At 38.5% G+C, this 19,591-nt stretch overlaps 1 protein-coding gene across 1 annotated transcript; it reads left to right on the top strand.

The window, feature by feature from the left end:
- Nucleotides 1-243: 243 nt before the first annotated feature.
- pcgf6 (polycomb group ring finger 6) lies at nt 244-11,748 on the top strand. Its single transcript, XM_042010732.1, has 10 exons — nt 244-704; nt 862-961; nt 1,196-1,292; nt 1,523-1,578; nt 2,862-2,921; nt 3,159-3,276; nt 4,825-4,852; nt 6,228-6,326; nt 10,356-10,442; nt 11,428-11,748. Exons 1-10 carry the CDS (start codon nt 636-638, stop codon nt 11,476-11,478), a joined length of 765 nt encoding a protein of 254 aa, XP_041866666.1. The 5' UTR covers nt 244-635; the 3' UTR covers nt 11,479-11,748.
- The last annotated feature ends 7,843 nt before the right edge of the window (nt 11,749-19,591 follow it).

Genomic DNA, 19,591 nt, shown 5'->3' with positions numbered 1-19,591 from the left:
TGGTAGGATCTGACGTCAATGCGCTTTCAAAATACAATAAACTGAATTTTATGTCGTTTGAAACGATTAGATTATTATATTGTCTGCCATTGGTTTAACTTCAGTCGCATTTTCTAATTCTTTCATTCTTTCAGTCATACAACTCTTATAACTTTTATACAGAAGCAAAATATATAAATACAGTCTACGCGCGCGCGCACACACACACACAAAAAGAAAAATACTAGTCATTTTATTCTGAAGGACCCCATCCGGAAAATGGGTTTTTAATACGTAAAGAACGAGCGAGGGAAATTAAGTTACGGAGAAAAGCAACAAAGTTTCAGGTTTTTTGCCAGAGTTGGGTAGTACTCTGTTTTTAAGCGTTATTTTACGGCTTTTGTCAATATAAATAAGTGTCTCACAGTGACTAACATTAGCGCCTCAACTGCTGTCAGTTCTCACGTGTTATTGCTTCAATCCAGGCTAACGTTAGCGCACGAGCCACGCGTAGCTAGCGTAGGAAAAGTTTATTGGCACTTTACAAAAAAACTTTAATTTTGTACAGTCGGTTTGAACTTATGCTCACAGAAAGACTTATTTTACTGTTGAAACTGACGGAGTAAAGGGAACTTGTAGTGTTGTCAGTGTTGAGTATGTCATCGCCTGCATTTGGTCCGAATCATGATGAGTCAACGAACAAATCGGACAGCGACTCGGACGAGGTATGCTTTTAGTTGTTCGCTCTAACAGGAGCTGCAGTTGTTTCTCCCGTCTGTAATAACTATTTAAACTAGAGGTTTTCTCTTCACGTGTCGTAAATGCATCAGCATGCTGTTTTTAAGCTGTAAACATTGACTATGAATTGTTTACGTTTACCAGCCCAAGCTGCCTCTCAATCAGTTTTATCCATACATCCGTTGTGCCCTCTGCTGCGGTTTCCTCATAGATGCTACCACCATCACAGAGTGCCTTCACACATGTGAGTTATAACAAAATCACTCATTACATCTTGATTTTAAAAATATAAATAAACCGAGCATTATTATTATTTAGTGACTTCCTGAATAAATCAGCCAGTATTAACCCAGCAATGATGTAGTTAATTTCTAGCCAAAACAAGAAATTTCTTTTTTTGTATATTGAATAAAAGAAAACTAAAGTTCTGTAAAGTTACCATTTAATTTATATTTTGTTGTGGTTTGTATTATCTCAGTTTGCAAAAGCTGCATCGTGAAGCATTTCTTCAGCAGCAACAGGTGTCCTACATGCAGCATTGTTGTCCACCAGACTCAGCCTCTTTACAACATCAGGTGGGTTGCTTATCATAGAAATATTAGACAAATTATTCACTGTGAATAGCTGCTTAATGAAATTAGGCATCTACTGTGGTTTGGATTGCTGAGTTTAAGTAATACAGGAGAGGAAAGAGATTCTTTATTTCATTTTGTTGAACAACAAATTGTTAGATCCCGATAAAAAAATCTGCTCAGTCCTGTTTGTACTAAAACCCTTATTGAGTTTTTGTTTAATTCGTCTGCAGGCCAGACAGACAACTGCAGGATATTGTTTACAAAATGGTTCCATTTCTGGAAGAATGTAAGTATATGCGTGTGTTGATGTTTGTTTATATGCCATTTAGCCACAACCTTAAATCCACTTAACCCACATGACGATGCATGCCTAGTAGGCAGTGTCTGCATCATATAACAGCTGGCACATATGCCATATGCCCTACTTGGATCCTTCTGCAAGAGAGTCATATATACACTCACTTCCCACTTTATTAGGTACAATTGCTTATTAACACAAATATCTAATCTGCCAATCGCATAGTAGAAACTCATTGCATTCAGTTATATAGGCATGGTGAAGGCATCTTGCTGAAATCTGAGCATCAAAATAAGGAAGAAAGAGGATTTAAATGACTTTGTTTGGGGCATGGTTGTTGTTACCAGATGATCTATTGGGATTTTTAAACATAACCATTTCTAGGGTTTACAGAGAATGGTCTGAATAAGAGAAACTATCCAATGATACTCAACAAATTTTAGTCGTATGTGTGACCAAAATGGTCTAGAGTAATTAGATACTAGAGTCCTGCTCCATGACGTCTCTTCAGGGCCACATACCGTTCACACTTCAGCGCGATGAAGGTCACATTGAAATTATAATGTAAACAACCACGCAAAAAAAAGGATACCATTAAAACAAATGGGATTTGAGCATTAAGACCTGCAGTGTGAACATAGCCTACAACATCAGGAATCAGGGCAGTTCTTAGGGAAGAAGAGGGTCCATCCCAGTACTAGCAAGATGGACCTAACCCACCTCCAATCCAAATATAAAGTGGATAAAACAACAGATTTGCTGGTCTCAAGGTGGTCTTAACGTGATAAAACAATAGGGTTTATTAAATATTCATCATTAATCAAATAATTGCTCTGTGGCACATTTACTTATAATTACTTATTCCTAAATATTGAGATGATAAACCTCAATCACTCAGTTTATTTTAGTTTATTTTGATGTGATGCCTCTTCCTGCTGGCAAATGTTTTACTCTCATCTCACAGATTAACTCCTCCCTTGCCATTTGAAATATTTTTATCTTTAGTGTTCAGCGAGCTTAAATTAGAGATCTTTTGTTAACATACTTTCCTCTTCAGACTCTGTCCATCTTAAATAAAACGTGTCTTTTAATGCTTATTCATAGCCTCCACAGATCTCCAGACAATGTATTTTTCAAGAGCAGTGAGGTCCAGTGTTTTTAAATTGTGGCTGATTGGTGTGTATTAATGTACTTTTAGATATATTTGATTTGCATTTTGTCTAATTTTCCATTCTCAAACTAATGTGAACTTTTTTCCTTTTGTGCAACAGTAGAACAAGAACAAATGTGTAACTTCTACAAAGAGAGAGGGCTGCCGGTGCCAAGACCAGGTAAGTTAATCCTGCTTTAAAAGCCTAAATTAACCCATGGAGCAATGTTATTTCACTACTAGTTTACACACTGTAAGCTACAGTGTGTCAGTACAGAAGGATTTAATGACCACAGTTAATTAAATATTTAAAATTTCTGTTGAATATTACATTAATAGACTTTTTTTAAAGATGGAGCACAACAGGCGCAAAATCATTACAGTTAGTCATCCAAACCCAGTGTGGTCTCCTTTGCAGTGGTTGCTTCCCCTCAATGTCCTGCTGTATTGAAGAGACAGAAGAAGAATAGTTTTCCCCATTCTGTGTTTACCATTCCCCCTGAGCTGGACGTGTCTCTGCTGCTGGAGTTTGTTGGGTAAGGACCTGCACCATGCTTCTATTTCTTCAGATGTTATTGTTCTAATTTTATTTTATTTTTTTAGGGTTAATTTTTATTGGGGGCCGTCTTCATCAAAAACTTGGAGACATTAAGCCCTGTTTCCACTGAGTGGTACGGTTCAGGTCACTATGCTACTGTAGGTCCAGCCTGGTCAGGTGAGCGTTTCCATGGCAAGTTGGACCCTCTGTAGGTAGGCAGGGTTTAGCCCAAATCATACGCGTAGGACTGTTTGTAGTTCTAGAACTAACACAACCTTACTTTTGTTTGCTGGCAACTTTTTCTTATTATTTTTTCAACATCAAGTGACCAGGAAGCACACAAAACAGCACATTGTGCTGTACCACACCGAACCGCACCGCTCAGTGGAAATGGAGCAGTATTGTCACAGGGTCTGCGTTTGTCCCACCCTAAGCAGGGTGTTTGCAAGTTTGACTCCTGCTTTTATTAGAGAACGAAGTCATACTGCCTACAAAACTGGTCCAAGTCTGGTTCTCTTTAGTCTTTTTTTTTTCTCTCTGAGTGTTTATATTTTTGCCTCTTCGGTGAGTATTTTATTACTTCATCTTAATTACAGGAGTGTAACTGTTCCACTTTCTGAAGACATAACATTTTCATTCTCCTTGTTGGTGAGCTGTTTCTGTTACACATGTGATGTTAACTTAAACTGTTAAACGAGAAAAGAAAAATTAATTAGCCATTTATTTCGCCGTGTTTTTGCCTTGTGCCACAGGTGTTCATTTTCATAAATTACATTAAATAAAAGCAGTATTGAGTTTTAATTTGGTTACTTTAAGTCTGTAAATATTATTAACTGACCTGAATTTGTTTTTAAGCAATGAATGAAAATATCTTGCAGTTACAAAGATAAGCCAGCAGGTTGTTCTGTTGTTCTGAACATTGGCTCCTTTCAAAGACCTCGGATTTAGTTCAGTAGTTTTTTCATGATATGGATTCTTACTGACTAGGGGCCACGATGAGAGCGGCTGTTGGATAAATGATCCAAAGCAATCTGTAAGATCTCCTTTAGCATAGACAGAATAATTCGGTCCCACAATTCCTTGTCTTCACCTTTTAAAACAACACCAGGCCATTGTCATCCTGTCGTACCGTGATTTGTTTGTATATATACTGAATCATCTGGCTGCAGTGTGGTGGTTAGAACTGCTGCCTCACAGCAAGGAGGTTGCTGGTTTGAGTCTCACCTGGGAAGGGTTGCTAGAGTTTACATGTTCTCCCTGTGATTCTCTCCAGCTTCCTTAACCAAACACTTGTACAGTAAACTAATATTTCTAACTTTTATATCATAATATAAAAAAGACTTCAGACGCCTCAGTGTAACATGAGACTGCATTAAATGAATTATCTGACCTCTGTTTGAAGAACTGTATGAAATTTTTCAGCAAAGTCAAGGAAAATGGCTTTGGAAAAGGAAACTGGATTTTTATTTAACTGAATATTTAATTAGACCAAACCCTTTAATTTTAAGAAGTTGTGCTCATTTTGGCCCTTTTGTTCTGTTTTCAGGGCTGAAGAAGGAATCTCCAACTATAAGGTAAAGTCTTAAAATCTAAAGACCTGAAATAAACATCCGCAACATGCGTCATTGTGGTAAATATAAAGACAGAATGGATAAAAGAAGTTATAGATCTTTTTAGTCTCCACTAAGACCCCCGATTAAAAAAAAAAGAGAGATTTGTGATTGTTTTGACAAGTGTGCACAGGGTTTAATAGTCATGTTTTACGCTTAAAAATGATATAAAACACTATGTAAGGCTACGTTCGTGGTCGTTCACGTTATCATTTCAATGCGACCTTCATCACGCTCAGATGTGAACGATATGTGGCCCTGAAGTGTGAACATGCGCAGAGGATAACACATTGTCACGTAGTATTTATGGATCTAATGGAAACTTCACGTCTGTTTATCCATTTGGAAGTACTTGTCTGTTCTGAGCCGATAAAATGACGCCCAACTGCTGAATGAAAGAAGGAGAGCACAAATGTTAACAATGGGCTTTTGTGGCGCTTCTGTACAGGGGCATGTACAGATAATGCAGCCGAGTTTGTCTGTGCAGAGTCCTGCACGGGTCCAACTTTACCAACCCGCACCTGCCCAAACCCGTTAGGATGATCACCAAACCCGACCCGTGGATATCTTCCAGTAAAATCAGGACCAGACCCGACGATGTAGGATAGAAAACACGACCTGACTCGCTTGTTAACACATTCTAATTGTCAGTACACCCCGTCCTTCCCTTCATTGCATTAATTTTCTTATCATTCGTATATTTAAAGTGATGGTGTTGTTTCTTCGTCATTTTCATTTACAACAAAAAACAAGGAAAAGACAACAAAGAAAATATTGTGAAAACAGAATTGTGCCGTCTGACTTCTGTGACATCAAAGTCGGATGAAATGTGACATGACTGCTCAGACTGAGGTCACAGATCAGATACGTATCCGATCTAGGACCACATATGTAAGTGGCCTGGGTCGGATTTAAAAAGATCGGATTTGCAGCTTTCATACTGTCATTAATAAATCCAGTGAGTCACGTATGGACAAAAAATCGGAACTGAGCTGCAGTGTGAATGAAGCCTAAGACTTTAGGTTTACATATAATTTGTGTTTTGTGAATTAGCTGTTTTTCACCCCTTAGTTTCAGTCCAGTTTTTTGTACTATGAATGTTTTTTTAAGCTGCTTAACAATGACCTATAAATCATTAAAGCATGAAGGAGCTAACTTAAATGATGAACCAGGGTTGTGTCCACACTTAGAAAACTTCACAGAGAGCCATGTTTTGTTGGTTGTTCATAAGGAGATGAGGAGTACCTTAAAGCTTTTGTATTATTGTATCTCTGGTTTTATTTTGTGTTTCCTGAAGCTGCTGATAAACATATGTCCTAACCAGGTTGTCTCTCTTTAGGCCCTTGAGAGGCGTTATGTTCGTGTGTCTGGTGAGGCCACCATCCGCCACGTGGAGATGTTCATCAGAAGGAAGATGGAGCTGAGTCCAATGTGCCAGGCGAGTCTGCAGCCACCAAGTAGCTAACTATATCTTACCTTATGAACTTCCCAGATGTTTCATGTTAGGAGGTCCTTTCTGAGCTGAGATAACTGCTGGTCCCACATCTAGTTGTCGTCATCAGTTTTTGACTGTAATGTGAGAAGAGAGTCTAAATAATCTGTTTGACTAAATAATCTGTTTGAAAGAGTCAAAGCTCAAAGAGTTGAGCAAAGGGAGAGTGAAAGTAGGCTCTTTATTGACCTCATACAGGCGGATGAAAATCTACAGCTTTGGCCTGGCTCAGCAGTGATAGCAGGCTCTGGTTATCTCTCCAGTTGCAAACAAGATGCATGCTTGTGCTCACAGACACACCAGTTCTTGCTCTCTTGGTGTTCTACCAGGTGTGAAATTAACTAATGGCTGGTGTCGTGGCATGATCTTCATTGACCATGGCCAATTTGCTTTGGATTGGTCACCCAACACCAAAATCTTAAAAGAAAAAACTGTGTCAAAATTATTATTATCCAATGTAAAGCTGGATTTACAGCATCACCACCGTAGGCTCCAAGTAGGTCTGCAGAGGCTTGACATGCACCTCTTCCCGACCTGACGTGCACCCATGCTTGCAGCGCAGTTACGTGGAAGTACTCCCTTGTGATTGGTCGGTTTGTGATTCCGTGTTTCCGGATTTTTGGAGGAAAAGAAACTGCAACATGAGTAACAACAGTAGAAGGAGAAAGAAATCCAGCTTGATAAAACAAAGGGAGAGATACAGATGACTGCTCCAGAGAAAAGCAGCAGTGTTGCTAAATCTGCCTGTTATCAACATTGGGCTTGTTTTTCTGTGAAGTTGCTTGTGGATATCGTCAGACGCACGTTGCGGGTTTTTGGGCTTGTTTTCTTCAGTGTAGTTGCTTATTTGGGCTTGCCCTGCTCCTATTATGAAGCCCTCCTGATTCTCTTACAGCTAACCCCAATAAAGCAATGACCCATGGATGCAGAACGGGTGACCTGAACGCAACAGTCCTCTTTTTCATAAAGTAGCGTAACAGCCTTGTTTCCTTGGTTACCACTGGCGTCCAAACTGGCACGCCCCTATCCACATTCGTGCACAACTTCTCTTGACAGAACAACAGGGACAATCCCTGTGAATATATGGAAATATGTAAAATATTTATAAGAAGGAGTGTGAAAGAGAGTGTATTTGATGCCTCATCATGCAGCCCCTCAGGTAAAACTTTTTATCTTTTTTTTACTGTCTCATAACATTGACTCACTGATCCACACAACAGGGAAATGTGGCTGAATGGTAACAAAGAGAGGGAAGGTAGTCCATACAGAGGGCATTGTACTCCCAGAGGGCAGAATAGGAGATGTTGAGGAGAGCTACAAGTACCTTGGCATACAAAGAGCAAATAGCGACCATGAAGAAGCCACAAGGAAAGCTGCCCCAGCCAAATATATGCAATAAGTAATGCAGGCCCTGAGAAGTCAGCTCTATGGCAAGAACAAGATCCGAACAGCTAACAGCTATACCCTGCCAGTGATCAGATACCCAGCTGGGATAAAAAGTTGACCAAAGGAGGAAGTTCAGACCACAGATGTTAAAACACAGAAGCCGTTCACCCTGCATGGAGGGATCCACCCCAAATCCAGTGTAAAGAGGCTATATGCTAAGCTTAAGTGGGAGGCCTAGGACTAGTGAACATCAGGGTTGCTATCCAAAATAAAACATTCAAGCTCCATGAATACATCAGGGAGATGACCCCAAGGGATGAAGCACTGAGTGAATGTCTCAGGCAATGGAACCTGGAGGAGAATAAAGTGAAGGAACTAGGGCTGCAACAATTAGTCAACAAGAAAAATAGTCAACAAGGAATTTAACCGTCGACGGTTTAAAAAAAAAAAAAAAAACTACAGAGTGAGACATCATCTTCTTTCCTATCTCTGCTGAGAGTTGCACATGCACAATAAAGTCCGCCAGGGGAAAAATATGGTGGCGGGCCAGTGAACCAGGGAACAAAATGGCTGCAGAGGCTGTCAAAACTCTGGGACTGCTTCAAATTAAACTTGCACAATAAATTAAATACATGCGAGATTTGTAAAGCAGACCTTACGTATCACAGAAGTACGTCTGCAATGCTCGAGCATTTAAAGAGGAGGAACATTGGAGTTACATAACAACCTCATGCAAGATTTAAAAGCTGAAAGTGAAATGACATCCATTTAGTAATTATGAGATACATAATCCGATTAGTCGACTAATCGTGTTAATAGTTGATGACTTATCGACAGTCAGAATAGTCATTAGTTGCAGCCCTAAGAGAAACCATCATGGGAGGACAAGCCCTGCATGGATGTACCACGGACAGATCGCTGAAGTGGCAGATATGAACAACTCCTACCAGTGGCTCGAGAGGGCTGGACTGAAGGACAGCACAGAGGAGCTAATCATGGCAGCACAGGAGCAAGTCTTGAGTACATGGGCAATCGAGGCCCAGATCTACCACACCAGGAGAGACCCCAGGTACAGGCTCTGCAAAGAGGCCCCTGAAACAATCCAGCAGGGTGCAAGATACTGGCAGGCAAAGAATACATGGAACACCATAACCAAGAAGCTGGCAAAATGTACAAAAATGTCTGTGAAGAATATGGACTGGAGACCCCTAGGTCACAATGGGAAACACCTTCCAAGGTGGTGGAGAAGGAGAGGGCTAAGATCCTGTGGGACTTCCAGATACCGACCGACTAAATGGTGGTGGCCAACCAACTGGACATTGTGATCATGGATAAGCAGCAAAGGAAAGCTGTAGTGATCCATGTAGCCATCCCCAGTGATGGAAATATCAGGAAAAAGGAACACGAGAAACTGGAGAAATACCAAGGACTCAAGGAAGAGCTGGAGAAAGCCTGGAAGGTGAAGGCAACAGTAGTGCCAGTGGTCATTGGAGCACTGGGGTCTGTCTCCCCCACACTGGAGAAGTGGCTCCAACAGATACCTGGAGAAACATCAGACATCTCCATCCAGAAGAGAGCAGTCCTAGGAATCGCTAAGATACTGGTAGGACCCTCAAGCTCCCAGGACTCTGGTAGAGGATCCAAGCTTGAGATGAACAGCCACCCAGGGAAGATGGGAGGGTGGGTGAGGGAAGAGTTTGTTTTTTTTTGTTTTTTTCCTGTCTCTATAAATATATTTTTTGTATATTAATTCTGGAAAATGAGAACAAATGCCCCCTTTTGTGTCATGTAGAGGGTAACATAATGAATGTGGATTATTTTACACAACTGCTCGATGATGGCAAAAATGATCATCATGATTTCATGATGAGATTTTGATGTTTAGGTTTTCATAATCTGTAAACCATAATCATAAAAAATATATTCTATTTTTTTATTTTTACCAGTATGCCTCATCCAGATGTTTTACAAAAACAAGAAAAACAATTAGTGCAGTAAGAAATGTTTGTTCCAGTTTACCTGCAAAACTAACTACTGAATAAGAGCAGAGCTTAGAAGAATCTGCTGCTGAGGTCAAAACTCAGCAGGATGTCTCCATCTTAAGTACCGTCGATGCTCCCTGTGTTGATCTGTTTAGAATCATCATTATTATTATAGCAGTACCTCAACTGTCAGAGCTGTAGACGTGTTGTAAGAGAAGGTTTATGTTGACATACAGCGTGTCCTGAAATACCCAGGTGCGATCAGATCATGGGGTGCTGAGACCTGAGTGTATTTAGTATTTAGCAACACGTGGAGGAGGATTAGCAGCTTATGCTGATTTCCTGGTCTCAGTGCTGCTCGGCTGGGACGAGTCTGGACAGACGTGGAGGTCACTCTTCATTACAGCACACACCCCACAATCCCATCACTCCCAACTTCACAGTTTTTACAGTTGTCAGAATTTGTTACATTTTTTTTATGATTTAGACTGCAAAATTCCCTTTCTTAGTTTCTGTTTTTAAATAAATAAATTTAAAGATGTGTTCAGTATTTTTAGTGTTGCTGTTCTCACAAAATCTGAATGATGAGCGTTTGTGTTTCTTGCAGGTGGATGTGGTTTGTGGCGATCACCTCCTCGATCATTACCAGTCACTGAAGGACATCCAGAACTCTGCAGGGGAAGATGCACTACAGGTACAGAGGAACTACACATTATACCCCGTTCCAAATGATCATGCATGCGCTGTTTTTGTTAATTTCTCTAAAATAATCCTTGTGAATATCAGCAAATAAAATTCTTTATCATCAAATATTATATTTCATTATATAATAATGTGGATTTTATTGAATAAAACTACCAATGATGAAAACAGCATTTTTTTCCATAATTATTTTGCCTAAGTTTGATAATATAAAGGCTCTTAAGAACTGCAAATGTTCACCTGTTGAACTTTTGTATTACTTAGACCAGTTCTCTAAAGACAAATGACAAATCATAACCTCTCCCCTGGTTGAACTTGGAAGTCCATGGACAGTTTGTGCCTGGATGTCATTGAGGAAACCGGAAGTTGATGTTTGGAGGTCTACTGTGGTATCACAGCATTCATCAGTGAATAAAACTGCTTGAAAATGAGTTCATGTATTTCTGAGCCTCGCACTGCAAACATTTCTCTTAGTGAACATTGGTTAGGGGTGATCCGAATAAAGCTTTATGTGCAGCTGCAGCCGCTGGTGTATCCTGATGGAGACATAGACCAACAGCTTCAGATACCAGCAGCGTTTTAACAACTGATCTCTGAATATGATGCATTTACCAGGAAGACTTTCCTTGAACTGCCTTATCTGAACCATATTCCTGTATTTTACACTATTCGTATAAAGAAAGATCCTTCTTATTCCCCAGACTGCATGGAAACTGACTTTCTTCATAATGTGGAACATCCTCCTTGAGTTTTTTCTCTTCAATGAACCTCCCCTGGAAACTAAAGACCTGCCTGAGATTATCACAAGATAAATGTTACACAGAAAAACTAAGATGTTTCATTAACTGAAAAGCTACATGCAAACGTGCATCATCTGGAACAGAATCTAGAAACAAACTTTTAATAAATTGAACACTGGAAAGTTGAAAAGAGGTTTGATCCTCAGTAATCGTTTTTGTCTTGTGTTTTTTTCTCAGGACGGCCTGCTGGTGTTACACTTTGGTTTAGTCCTACCCTCTGAGTCATGAAGACAAGAAGAAGTGCATTTAGTTTGTTTAGAACTGGTTAATTTACCTCTTTTGAGTAAAGTGCATTGTCATTTGTGCTAATAACAAACTTGCTGTTCTGCTGTTAATTTAAATCAGAATTTACTTACAGTTTCAAGTTTGATTAAATCTCTAAACTGAATGTAAGTTGCTGCCTAAACTAAAGTGTGTCCAAGACAGCTAAACTTATTTTTTTTTAAAAGAATTAAATAAAAAGTCTGACATTAATTTATAGTTAATAAAGCTCAACGGGACAAATGCTGTGTCTGGCATAAATGTGTACGACTTAATTTACACAACAAGATATACAACTAACATTTCTCTAGCTTCAATATTCGCAGCTGGTCACATCAAGGTTCAGCAACTTCATCTGCCCCAAAATAAAAACACCTGATGGCCACAAACTAGCTAATGATTAGGTTTTCCATCAATAAGTTTTTTTCTGTCCCTGTGGGAAAGATAGATTCAGACTAAAATAGTAAAGGACTGCTTCAGGGAGGGTGGGACATAATTTTCCAACCATTGAGATCTAAGCTCCATTTTAAATCTTTGAAATATGCTGGAGAAGACTTACAGTAGTGGTCAGACTTACCAATCATGAGTTCAAGATCTTGGCCAAAATTGCATAAACTTAGTAAAACCATACCAAAATCAAAGCTAAAGCTGGTCCAAGAATATTTTTTAAATATTGGACTTTTTATGGTTTAGCTGTGCATAAGGGAGCTAGTTAACACCGCTTGATGTGTTTTCATCTGAAAAAAGTGGCAGCAGAAAAGAGACTTGAACTATTAAAGTAATTTTTAAATGACCTAGTCAGATGGTCTCTGGTCCTGCAGGTTCTGTCAAGGGTCAAAGGTGTATATCGGTTTGTACTTACCAAATGTGGTCTACGGAAAGAGCCTGTAGACACTCAGGAGCCACGATTCTTTGGTGTCTTAATGTGTGCAGACAAGCTGCAGTGGCACAAATGCTGGAAATGAGAGGAAGATGTGAAAACAGTTCATTATAGCCCGTTTCGTGAAAACAGACCAGTCAGAGTTAAAATCACCCGTTTACAAACCTGGACCCCACTGCAATGAAAACCTGAGCGGTGTGAAGGTGGAAGCAGGAAGCCCTGCCTCTTTACATTCAAACTTTCATCAAACTGCTGTCTGTGTGAACTTCACTCTGGCTGCCCATGTAATGTTTGGAGTCAAGTCTATGCATCTAGTTGGGGATATTTAAGTTGAATTTTCACTGATCAGATTATAAAAGCATAAAAAAGCTTATGGGCTGATATAATGTACACTCACCAGCCACTTTATTAGGTCCACCTTGCTTGTACCAGATTAATATTGAACCCATTTTTCCCTCGGAACTGGTTTCAGTCTTGGTATCGTAGATTCAAGAAACAAATTGGAAATGTTTTGAGCTTTGTGACATGGTGCATTATCCTGCTGGAAGTAGCATCAGAAGATGCTACACTGTGGTCATAAAGGGATGGACATGGTCAGCAACAATACTCAGGTAGGCTGTGGTGTGTTGGTACTAAGGGGCCCAAAATGTGCCAAGATTTCCACCACAACATTACACTGCCAGCACTGCTGATAGGCAAGGCTAGGCAGTTTATTTGTATAGCTAATTTCATATACAGGACAATTCAAAGTGCTTTACATAAAACAATGGCATTACAAATATTTAGAAATGGTGAAAGGCATCAACACATAATCACAATAAAATAATAAATTACAATACAATGATTGAAAAGAAAGATGAGTTCAAAAGTTACCGTGCAGATTTCATGCATAGGCGCATGAGAAAAGAAATGTTTTTAACCTGGATTTAAAAATGTCTACATTTGGGGAAAGTTTAATCTCTACTGGCAGTTTGTTCCACTTGTTTGCAGCATAACAGCTAAATGCTGCTTCTCCATGTTTAGTCTGGACTCTGGTCTGGACTAGTTGACCAGAGTCTTTGGATCTAAGAGCTCTGCTAGGTTTATAGTCTGAACCTATCACAGATGTATTCTGAGCCTAAACCATTCTGGGATTTGTAAACAATCAGAAGGGTTTTAAAATCTATTCTGTGACTGACTGGAAGCCAGTGTAAAGATTTCAAAACTGGTGTGATGTGTTCAGATATCTTAGTCCTGGTTAAAACTCTAGCAGCAGCGTTCTGGATGAGCTGCAGATGTTTAATGCTCTTTTTAGGAAGTCCTGTTAAAAGACCATTACAGTAATCCAGTCTACTGGAGATGAATGCATGGATGAGTTTCTCTTGGTCTTTCTGGGACACTAGACTTTTAATTCTGTTGATGTTTCTGAGCTGGTAAAAAGCTTCTTAGTGAAGCTTTGATGTGGCTGTTGAAAGTCAGGTCTGAGTCTATCAACACTCCCAGGTTACAAACTTGGTCGGTGATTTTAAGAGCGCGAGTCTCCAGGTGTTTGCCAATGCTGACCCTCTTCTCTTTGCTACCAGACAGAATAATCTCATTTTTGTCTTCATTTAATTGTAGGAAATTCTCCCTCATCCAGATATTTATTTGCTCCAGACATTGACACAATAAGTCTATTGGACTGCAGTTTTCTGGTGACAGACACATAAAGTTGTGTATCATCTGCATAACTCTGATAATTAATGCTAATGTTCTGTAATATTTGACCCAAAGGGAGCATATACAAGTTGAACAGAAGAGGTCCAAGGACTGACCCCTGGGGGACTCCACAAGTCATGGCCACTCGTTCGGATTCATAGCTGCCGAACATAACAAAATAACTCCGGCCTTCTAAATAGGACCTGAACCAGTTAAGGACCGCTCCAGAAAGTCCAACCCAGTTTTCCAGCCTGTGCAACAGGTTTCTGTGATCTACAGTATCAACAGAACCAGGACTGGTACTTGACCAGACACAGTATTCAACCTAATGTCATTTAACACTTTGACCAGAGCTGTTTTGGTGCTGTGATGAGGTTGGAAGCCGGACTGACATTTATCAAGATTTCCACTTTCATTTAAAAAGTCATTAAGCTGGTGAAATACAACTTTCTCAATAATCTTGGAAATAAAAGAGGTTAGAGACAGGTCTATAGTTGTTCATTATTGAGGCGTCTAGAGTCCTTTTCTTTAGGAGTGGCTTAATAGCAACTATCTTTAGTGACTTGTGAAAAAAGCCTGATGCCAGTGAGCTGTTAACTATCAGTAGGAGATCACTTTCTACTGAGGTAAAAACTGTTTTTAAAAAGTCGGATGGTAAAATGTCCAGAGCGCGTGTTGATTTCAAATGCCAAACTGTTTCTTGTAGGATTTTTAAATCAACCATTTTAAATCGCGACATAACATCAGAATTATTTCCGGGTTTTAGACACAGACTACTTTTCTTGTGTGACTGTGTGGAATTAATATTTTGCCTAATTGTCTTCATTTTTTGGCTAAAAAAGTTGGCAAATTGGTTGCATTTCTCAGTGGAAAGGAGCTCTGGACTTATCTGTTTAGGAGGATTTGTAAGTTTTTCAATCAAAGCAAACAGAGTGCGAGAATTGTTGACATTCCTGTTAATCATTTGAGATAAATGCAGCTCTCTGGCCTTGCACAGCTCATTGTTATAGTTACGCAGGCTTTGTTTGTACAGCTCATAGTAAATTTAAAGTTTATTTTTCCACCATTTCCACTCAGTTCTCTGCTTTCTCTTTTAGGCTGGTGACCACAGTGGTGTTTCTCCATGGTGTTTTCTGTTTGCTCAAGGTGCTCTTGATTCTTATCGGTGCAACAGCATCCATTACATTCAAGACTTTCAGATTGAAATGATCCAGGAGTCCATCAACTGACTCTGCGCTGGTTGTTGGTAAAATAGCTATGGTCTCCACAAACTTAGCACTTGTTCTTTCAATAATGTACCTCTTCCTAACCGAGGAGCAGGTTGGTTGGACATTCTGAGTGATCGATAAATCAAACAAAATACAAAAATGATCAGACAAGGCCAAGTCAGTGACAGCTACAGAAGAAATATCAACACCCTTTGAAAAAACCAGGTCCAGAATGTGACCTCGAAGAATGTGACCTCTTTTACATGTTGCAACAAACCAAACATGTCCAATATGGAAAGAAATTCCTTGACATTACCATCCGTCATGTTATCAATGTGAATGTTAAAATCCCCACTTAAGATCAGGAGCTTGTACAGAAGCTGCAATAGAGTCAATAAATTCTTCATTCACACGAATGTCTTGCAGTGTTTCAATCCTTTTCTCCAACTGTGTTATCCTCAAGGAAAGTTGTTCACACTCAGTGCAGCTCACTGATACTTTTTTTTTTTTTTTTTTTTTATTTCGAGCCTGTGACAATACATAGTGTACAATAGTGTGAAACATAACAAGACAAAAAACAATATATATATATATACATATATATGTAAATAATCAGAAAGAAAGGAAACAAAATAATAATAAAAAAATAAAATAATAATGTAATACAATCCATAAATTCGCGTACTTGAATATTTGTAAATCATAAACCAAATCAATGCAATAAGCTCGAAAAGGAGTGGAAGGAAGTAAAACTTATTTAATTCCACCCCATCTCCATCATTTATAGAAACAGCCCACAAAATTGATTTAGAAGCATAATGATATATAATATAATATGTTTATTGTTAGTATAGAATTAATTACTAGTAGATGTAATTCAATATAATTTATTAATACTAAAAGAAAAGACAAGACAAAAAATAAATAAATAATAAGTAATAAAATAAAAAAAAAATAAAAAAAATGACATTCCCCTTTAAACCTCACCCTCTCTGTACTTTGACCACACCCTGTGTTTATAAAGTGCTTTAAACCGCTGGATGTTTGGACTCTGCTTTTGTTCAATCCCCAGTGCGTTCCACAGTTTAATTCCACATACAGACACACAAAAACTTTTCCTGGTGGTTCTCACCATTGGTAATTTAAAGTTCCCAGAACCTCTCCAGCTGTAACAATTGTCTCTCAAAATAAATAGTTTCTGAATGTTTCCCGGTAATAAGTTGTTGTATGCTTTAAACAGGATTTGTGCAGTGCAAAATTTAATGATATCATGGATTGTTAACACTCTGGACTGCAAAAAAAGTGGTTTTGTGTGTTCTAAGTACCCAACCTTAAGTATGATGCGCATTGCCCTTTTTTGTAATATAAAGAGTGGCTGTATTGTGTTTTGGTAATTATTTCCCCATATTTCAGCGCAGTAAGTTAAATATGGGAGTACTAGAGAAGAATACAAGATGCGGAGTGCTTTATAATCTAGTAACTGCTTAACCTTGCTTAATATCGAAAGGCTTTTGGAAACTTTTGTTTTAATGTGTCTTATGTGTGGTTTCCATGATAATTTACTATCCATTATTACTCCTAAAAATTTGTTTTCAGATACTTTATCTATTTGTATGTCGTCAATAACTACCTGTAGGTCCGGATCCGTTTTGTAATTCCCAAACATCATAACCTTAGTTTTATTTAAATTTAATGATAATTTATTAATATCCATCCATATTTTAATTTTACCAAGTTAAATATTTACGGTGTTTATAAGGTTATTATAGTTATCGTCAGAGTAAAATATATTAGTATCATCTGCAAATAATATACATTTAAACAATTCAGATACGTTGAATACATCATTGATATACAGGATAAATAGTTTAGGGCCTAATACTGACCCCTGCGGTACACCACAAGTAATGTCAAGACACCTTGATGAAAACTCTGCCAACCTCACATACTGCACTCTATCAGTTAGATGACTTTTAACCCAGTTCCAAGCCACTCCTCTAATCCCATAACTATGAAGTTTTTTGAGCAAGATGGAATGATTTATGGTATCGAAAGCCTTTTTAAGGTCAATGAATATTCCAATGGCATATTTTTTATTGTCCAGTGCCTTTGTAATTTCTTCTACTGCATCAATAATTGCCATTGAAGTTGATCTTTTTGCCCTGAAACCATATTGTCCTTCATTTAATAAGTTATGTTTGTCAATAAATGATTCTAAGCATTTATTGAAGAGTTTCTCAAGAATTTTAGAGAACTGAGGCAGCAATGAAATTGGCCTGTAGTTTGTAAAATTATGTTTGTCTCCATTTTTAAACAGCGGTATAACTTTAGCAATTTTCATTTTCTTTGGAACACATCCAGTTTGAAATGAGAGATTACAAATATGTGTTAAGGGTAGTGAAATATTATGAATTACCTTTTTTACTAATGACATATCAATATCATGACAGTCCTTAGAAAATTTATTCCTGCATTTATTGACGACATTTATCACTTCTTGCTCACTGACAGCAGACAAAAAGATTGAATTACCGTTTGTTACTTCAATGTTAAACTCTGTTTTATGATCCGGGATTTTTGATGCTAGGTCTGGACCCACATTGACAAAAAAATCATTGAAACTGTTCACTGTTTCCTTCATGTTAGAGTTTTCAGTATCTGAAACAACAAAATAGTCAGGATAGGTATTCTTCTTTGATTGATAAGTAATTAAACTGTTTAATATATCCCAAGTTCCTTTTATATTATTTCTACTTTCATATAATAATTTTTTATAGTACAATTCCTTGCTTGTCCTCATTATACTGGTTAGTTTATTCTTATATAACTTATATTTATTCTCTGCTTCTATAGTTCTCAATTTAAGAAAGGTCTTGTAAAGATTATTTTTCTTTTTACATGCATTTTGTAATCCCTTAGTTAGCCATACTGCAGGGTTAGGAGACATCATTCCACTAGTTCTCCGATGGCAATCAACTAAATTTATCAAAAAATATATTTGTTCCAGTGATTTATAAGTGACCAGGAATCCTTGTTCCTGAATCTCTTGCTGGTAAAGATAAGAAAAAGAAAAAGAAGAAAAATGCAAGCAGAGCGGAGAGCAAAGCAGGAAGTGTTAAAGTGCTACGAGGCAGGATGGATCCATGTTTTCATGATGTTTCCACCAAATTCTGATCCTACCATCTGAATGTGGAGCTGAAATGGAAACTCATCAGACCAGCAACGTTTCTCCATCTTCTATTGTCCAGTGTTGGTGAGTCTGTGTGAATTGTAGCCCCAGTTTTATGTTCTTAGCTGACGGGTGGCATCCAGTGTGTCTTCTGCTGCTGTTGCCCATCTGCTTCAAGGTTGGATGTGTTGTGTGTTCAGAGATGCTGTTCTGCAGACCTTGGTAGGAACCAGTGCTTATTTAACTTCCTGTTGCCTTTCTATCATCTCCAACCAGTCTGCTCATTCTCCTCTGACCTCTGACATCAACAAGACATTCTGGTTCAGAGAACTGCTGCTCACTGGAAATTCTCTCTTCTTCAGACCATTCTCTGTAAACCCTAGAGATGGTTGTGTGTGAAAATAAGTAGATCAGCAGCTTCTGAAATACTCAGATCGGGGTTGCTACTAACCATTTAGGTGCCCTAACCACAACTGCTTTGTGGTTCCCCTCATTTTTTAAAGTCTTAATAGTTATTACAAAATATTATATTCTGTTTGAGATTAATTTTTGAAAAATACTTGTCATTTTTACTGATCACCACTAAAACCAGCCCCATGTCAGGCCTATGCAATTAGAATAAAAACTGAATTGTAAGAGTTGTGAAGACAGAGACGTTCTCATAAAAGAAACTCCCAGAAAACACAACTGTGTTATGCACTAAAATAGCCAAAATAATGCCCAGATTTAGAGGAAAATTTTGCCTACATGAACAAAATGTCCACATTGATGGACAGTTTAATGTTCTCCTAGTGCTCTCAAAGTAGAGTTCCAGGCACCAGTATTACAAAATCACATAGTTTATAGTTTCAGTGTGAGCTGAGAAAGTCGGTACGGCAGCTGTTATCGGCTTGTTTTTCCGTTGTTGCTGCCCACAGCAGTCTGTGTCTTCCTTTTAATAAATGGTCAACAACGGTGGATCACACATAACTATTCAGAAGGCTGTAAAATTTGTAACCTTAGATATGCTGTGATTATTATTATTATAATAAATCATGAGATTGTTTTTTTTTTTTTGGTGCCCCTCTGGAACTTGGAGCCCTACGAGCAGTGCTTGATGCACGTGGTGGGAGCGGTGGCACTGACTCAGGCCAGCAATCATCCCAC

This window comes from Melanotaenia boesemani, chromosome 16 (assembly GCF_017639745.1).
Source record: "Melanotaenia boesemani isolate fMelBoe1 chromosome 16, fMelBoe1.pri, whole genome shotgun sequence".
Classification (NCBI taxonomy): domain Eukaryota; kingdom Metazoa; phylum Chordata; class Actinopteri; order Atheriniformes; family Melanotaeniidae; genus Melanotaenia; species Melanotaenia boesemani.
The sequence above is the reverse complement of the archived record's forward strand: the minus strand, read 5'-3'. Positions and strand labels throughout refer to the sequence as shown.

Excerpts from the sequence above, each read along its gene's own strand:
- pcgf6 (XM_042010732.1), top strand. The coding sequence starts at position 636 with ATGTCATCGCCTGCATTTGGTCCGAATCATGATGAGTCAACGAACAAA. Across the intron at positions 6,327-10,355 it reads AGCTGAGTCCAATGTGCCAG|GTGGATGTGGTTTGTGGCGA; the intron begins GCGAGTCTGCAG and ends TGTTTCTTGCAG. Across the intron at positions 10,443-11,427 it reads CAGGGGAAGATGCACTACAG|GACGGCCTGCTGGTGTTACA; the intron begins GTACAGAGGAAC and ends TTTTTTTCTCAG.